This window comes from Chiloscyllium punctatum, chromosome 26, assembly GCF_047496795.1.
Source record: "Chiloscyllium punctatum isolate Juve2018m chromosome 26, sChiPun1.3, whole genome shotgun sequence".
NCBI classification, from domain to species: Eukaryota; Metazoa; Chordata; class Chondrichthyes; order Orectolobiformes; family Hemiscylliidae; genus Chiloscyllium; species Chiloscyllium punctatum.
In genome coordinates, this window is record NC_092764.1 from 63,104,212 (window position 1) to 63,110,211 (window position 6,000).

The window sequence follows — 6,000 nt, forward strand, 5'->3', positions numbered from 1 at the left end:
CTCCATTTTGATTGACAGATATTTCTCTGATCCTTTAGACCTCGGTTTCTTCTGCACATTGAATGGGAGCTGGAGTTTTAAGGAACATTCAGAATAATTGGTTGAGGCTGAACTGCCTCAATTCTGATGTGAAAAGAAAACAGGGTCACCCACTGGCAACGAAGCTGGTTTGACAGACTCTGCAAGATGGCACAATCCACAAACATCTCCAGCTGCTCCCAGCCATGGGACACTGTCTTCTGGGAGCTAAATGCAGCGTGGATTACAAGGGCACCTACAATCACTGTGCAGCTGAAGGCTGGTACAGCCAGTATTGGAAATTTCCCTCTGCACCAGTGAGGCATGTTGTACTGGAGACTGGACTTCTTTCGTCTTGTCCATATTTCATGTTTCCTTTCATTTCCCTTTTTCCTGTTATTTCTTCAACCTCTCCTCTTTCAGCCTTGAGTTAAGGTATGAATTGGTGGAAGTGCCTTTCGAACATTTCTAACGGCTTTCAGGATTTTTGTGATCAGCCCTTAAATATGGTGGATCTGTGGCTAGATCCCTGATGGTGCTTTGATATAATAACATTTCGAATTTTCTTTCTCAAAGGACTATCACAGTGACGATCCCTCAGATGTTGCTTCATCGACACATTCTATTGCATTGATTATTGTTGGGGCCTTTATCATTTTCATAGTGATTACAGTTCACTGCTCTGAGACAATCAGGTAAGAAAATCTGCTCTCAAGGCTGTCATTCTCCTTTTGAAGTGTATTTCTGCTGCAAATCCATTCTGTTTCACATTTACACATTGTTCATTCTGAATTGTTATTTCTTTCAATCAATTACAGGCGACATGCACATACGCTAATACAAACTGATTGGATCAAGTGACTAGTTTCCACGTTTTACTTTGATTTTCGTGTATGCTTTGATTATTTGAATTTCTTCACACAATGAACAGTATAATAACAAACCCAAAGCAATGATCACCTATTAATAAACCTTTGACGAGGAGAAGGGACAATGTTGAATCAAATGTTGCTGTCTTGAATTGCCAACAACTCCTGAACTTCACTGTGAACATTCCAATGTGATGATCCCTATTTCAAACCTTGCAATCCCAGCCTGAAATTCTTTGTATTCTTGGATGTGAGCAGATGGAAAACTGCAAGTTGGGTCGAAGTAATTAGAATATGGATTCACAGGGTGTATGAGGGGAAAATCCATACAGGATGTTCACACCTAAACACTGAAAGAATCTAAAACATTAACCTTTAGGTTTATTTCCCAAATTGTTCATTTAATCATGAAAGCTCCTCTCATGGACTTGTCTTCCGAGTCTTAGCTTTTCATAGGAGCTGATGCTTGACTTTACTCCCCTCCTGGGAGGGACTTCAATCAGTTCACCCGTGGCCTATAGGACTGACTATTGTGAATTTTCGATGATGTGGCAAGTGAAATGTTGCCTTTGTTAAAGTGTTTTAAGTTGAAATTGTGGCAAATCAATGGTTGTAGTTTCTAGTTTCATTCTGGAGACTTGAGCACCTGATCGAGGCTGGTCCCTCAGTGAAGTGTAAATGAAGTGCTGCAGTGGCAGAGGGGCTGTCTTTCAGATGAAGCATTAAATCAAAGGCCTCACCGCCCTCTCAGGTGGATAGAAAAGATCCCCTGGGCCTCTACTGAAACACAGCTGGGGAGCTAGACCAAAGTGGGTTTATACTCTTGTACTTGGGTATCTGTGAGGCCCATTACCAACCCCATTGCTGCCTTGAGACAAGGCAGGGTCTGTTAATGTGAAGGGTGCTGCACTTGCTGGAATTCCCAGCTCACCTCTGACACAGCCTCAAACCTGCCACAATGTTCAGGATGTCGCCTGAAGGTGTAGGCCTGTTCCCTCACAATCAGAATTTCAGATTAAACTCAACTCTCGACAAATAATCATTCTAACTTCCTGTCTCTCACAGATTAACCCAACTTGTTCTCTCCCAATTGTTGTTTTTATTGTCAGAAACTTGTATCTTAAAGCCATTATGAATTAAGGCGTGTCAGTATTTCAAGCTCATGTCAAGGTCAAGCGAATGAAGACAATTGGCTCTGAAATATACTGTCAGTGGTTTGCTTCCTTTGAATATTTATATTCTCTTTCTTCAACAGCAGGATGATGTGGCCTTCAGGAAAACCTACAGGACGTTCCCAGTTCTAAGCAATTTGAACAAAATGATCCTGGCTTTTTCCTCTCGAGTGCCATTACATTCTGTGGCTGGAATACTTTTCAAATAGCTGAAGAATTTCCAAAGTTTCTGCTAATGAAGAGACACAAACATAACCTTGTAACCAGAGCTGGTAATTTCTATGTCATACTACATCATGAATGCTTGGAACAAACCTCCAGAATATCTTCCAGTGACAGGTTTGCCTCTGAAGCCAGTCTTCCTTTGTTAAATTGTTTATCACTGTCAATGGATTCCAATCTCACCTTAATGACTACTCAGCTTGGAGTGTGGGTGAAGAAAGAAGAGGAAATAAATCATTCCTCGATCTTAGTGTTACACTGCACCAAACTGTTTAGAAAAATGGTGAGAGTTAGTTCTCAGTCTTGAACCAGGAGTGCACACCCCTTCCTATTCACTGTCTGGGTGTTCTGCCTTCAGGATGTATGTCTGTCCAGCTCAAACAGCATTGCTGAAACCCAAGAAGCAAACTGCTGTGATTCTGGAATGAGCAGCTGACAGGCCTCATGGCGTTCCATAATGAGATCAGGATAACGGGAAACATGGGTGGGTGCATGTCATTCATGGTGGGGCATGGTGCCTCAGTGGTTAGCACTGCTGCCTGTCAATACAGAGACCCAGGTTCAATTCTAGCATTGGGCCACTGTCTGTGTGCAGTTTGCCCATTCTCCCCTTGTCTGTGTGGGTTTCTTCTGGGTGCTCTGGTTTTCTCCCACAATCCAAACGATGTGAAGGTCAGGTGAATTGGCCATGCTAAGTTGCCAAGTCAGGGGTGAATGGGACTGGGTCAGTGTGGGCTTGCTGGGCTGAAGAGCCTGTTTCCATATTGTAGGGAATCTAATCAAATCAAACCACTGAAACCCAGTGCTATCCCTGTCTGTCATACCTTGCTAAGGTATTTTACAAAGTTAGTAATAAAGCACATGGCAAGAAGGCAGAATATAAAGTTTCAGGCTGAATACATTCAACACATCCTCCTTCCAAACATCAACCTGTTCAAACATATCAGTCTGTTTCACACTGTCCTCACAAACAACAAGGTCCCTCTCAGTAGTGAATACTGAAGCAAATTATTCATTAAGGACCTTCACTACCGCCTCCGACTCGAGGCACAAGTTCCCTCCACTATCCCTGACTGGCCCGACCCTCACTCTGGCCGTTCTCTTGTTCCTCACATCAGTGATAAAAACCTTAGGATTTTCCTTAATCCCACCCACTAAACCATTTTTATGCCCCCTTCTCGCTGTCCTAAGTCCGTTCTTCAGTTCCTTCCTGACCACATTGTAACCCTCGAGAGTCCTCAACCTTGCCTCCTCAAACTTAAGTAAGCTTCCTTCTTCCTCTTGACTAGATGTTTCACATCCCTTCTTACCCAAGGTTCCTTCACCCGACCATCCCTTCCTTGCCTCAGTGGGACAAACCTATCCAGCACTATCAGCGACTGCTCCCTAAACAACCTCCACATTTCTGTCGTGCATTTTCCTGAGAACATCTGTTCCCAGTTTAGGTGTCCCAGTACCTGTCTAATAGCACTGTAAGTCTCCTTAAACCAACTGGATACTTTCCCATACCGTCTGCTGCTATCCTTCTCCATGACTATTGTAAAGGTCAGGGAGTTGTTGATCACTATCACTAAAATGCTCTCCCACCGAGAGATCTGACACCTGGCCTGGTCTGTTACCAAGCACCAAATCCAATATGGCCTTCCCTCCAGTTGGCCTACCTACATATTGAGTCAGGAATCCTTCCTGGACACACCTGACAAAAACTGTTCCATCCAATCTATTTGAACTGAGGAGGTTCCAATCAATATTAGAGAAGTTAAAGTCACCCATGACAACAACCTGTTACTTCTGCACCATTCCAAATTCTGCCTTCCAATCTGCTCCTCCATGTCTCTGTTGCTATTGAGGGGGTCTGCCAAACTAGATTAAACCCACCCGAAGAGCTCTCCCAAACCTCCTGCCCAATACATCAATGCTCCTCCAGTTCAGGTGCAACCTGTCCTTCTTGTACAGGTCACCTTCCCCAGAAGGTATCCCAATGATCCATATCTCTGAAGACCTCCCTCCTCCACCAGCCCTGCAGCCATGTGATCATCTACACTCGCTCTCTGTTTCTAGTCTCACTCGCCCTTGGCACTGGTAGCAATCCTGAGATTCCTACTCTGCTCATCCTGCCTTTTTAACTTCCAAACTAATTCCCTGTATTCACTTTTCAGGACCTCATTGCTTTTCCTAGCTATGTCATTTGTACTGATGTGTACCACAACATCTGGCTTCTTACCCTTCCCCTTAGGGATCCTGTAGACTCGATCCAAGACATCCCTCACCTTGGCATCGGGGAGATAACATACCATCCGGGAGTCTCGTCTGCAACCACTGAATCTCCTGTCTGTTCCTCTCACCATTGAATCTCCTCTCACTATTGCTCTCCTATTTCCCCCCTTCCCTTCTGAGCCACAGAGCCAGGCTCAGTGACAGAGACCTGGCCATTGAGCCTTTCCCCTGATAGGTCACTGCTCCCAACAGTATCCAAAACGGTATAGTTATTGATGAGGGGGGTGGCCACAGGGGGGTCCCTGCACTGTCTGGATAATCCCTTTCCCTCTCCTCATGGTCACCATTCTAACAGTGTTTGTCATTACACACTATAATTATTTCTGATTTGGAGATGTCGGTGTTGGACTGGGGTGTACAAAGTTAAAAATCACACAACACCAAGTTATAGTCCAACAGGTTTAATTGGAAGCACACTAGCTTTCGGAGAACTGCTCCTTCATCACAATCACCTGATGAAGGAGCGACGCTCCGAAAGCTGGTGTGCTCCCAATTAAACCTGTTGGACTATAACCTGGTGTTGTGTGATTTTTAACTTTATAATTATTTCAAATTTGCTGAGATGCTTCTCTATTTATTAAAAGTAATTTTCTATCGAAAAAATTATTTCCAAGAAGAATTGACATAATTTATGAAATCATTAGCAAGCTTGTTTCACGTTTGTTGGAGAAATTATATTTTGACGTTTTAATCATGAGAAGACATTTCCTATTGGAGTTGAGTGTGAGACTCGCTGGATGTTGAGACACTGAAATAAACTGAATACCTGATGTATCAAACAAATGTACAAGTTGTGACTGATTATTGCAGGCTGGTGAGAATTTGCTCAGAGTCCACATACTATTGTGTTTAATGCTTTACTTGCCAATAATAAAACAAAATGAAATAGCTGGTCTCACATTGTTATATCTGATTATTTAAAAATACTCTCAAAAGCGATGATGACCAAACTGGTGCCAAACCATCAAAAGGATACACTAATTACGAGGAGGTGGCCATTTGGCCCATTGACCCCACTCCATCATTGAATACAATCCTGGGGCTGACCTGATTGTGGCCTTGGCTCCACTTTCCGAACTGGAGCCTTCGACAGAGACTTCTTCGGTCTAAAAGCAATTCCACCCAACCTTCAATATATTCAATGACCCGGCCTCCACCACGATCCAGGCTGATAAATTCCAAAAGATTAAGGATTCTCCAAAAGGGAAAATCCTTCTTCATCTCCACATGAAATGGGACGCCCCTTTTATTAGTGATCCCCCTTGCTGTGGATTACCCTACAAGGGAAAACAATCCTCTCAGTCCCCCTCAGAACCTTATCAGTTTCAATAAGATCCCCCTCATTCCTCCAAATTCCAATGAGCATATGCCCCCAACCTGTTCAAAGTTTCCTCATAATAAAATCCTTTCATCCCAGGGATCAGCTTGGTGAACATTCTTCA

General features: G+C 43.5%; 1 protein-coding gene across 1 annotated transcript in view; it reads left to right on the plus strand.

The window, feature by feature from the left end:
* LOC140496214 (uncharacterized) overlaps nucleotides 1–4,926 on the plus strand; it is a 104,828-nt gene extending 99,902 nt beyond the window's left edge. The window contains exons 16-17 of the mRNA XM_072595713.1: nucleotides 595–713; nucleotides 2,143–4,926. Coding sequence (XP_072451814.1) covers nucleotides 595–713; nucleotides 2,143–2,191 — 168 coding nt within the window. The 3' untranslated portion in view covers nucleotides 2,192–4,926. The remainder of the gene's footprint in view (nucleotides 1–594; nucleotides 714–2,142) is intronic.
* The last annotated feature ends 1,074 nt before the right edge of the window (nucleotides 4,927–6,000 follow it).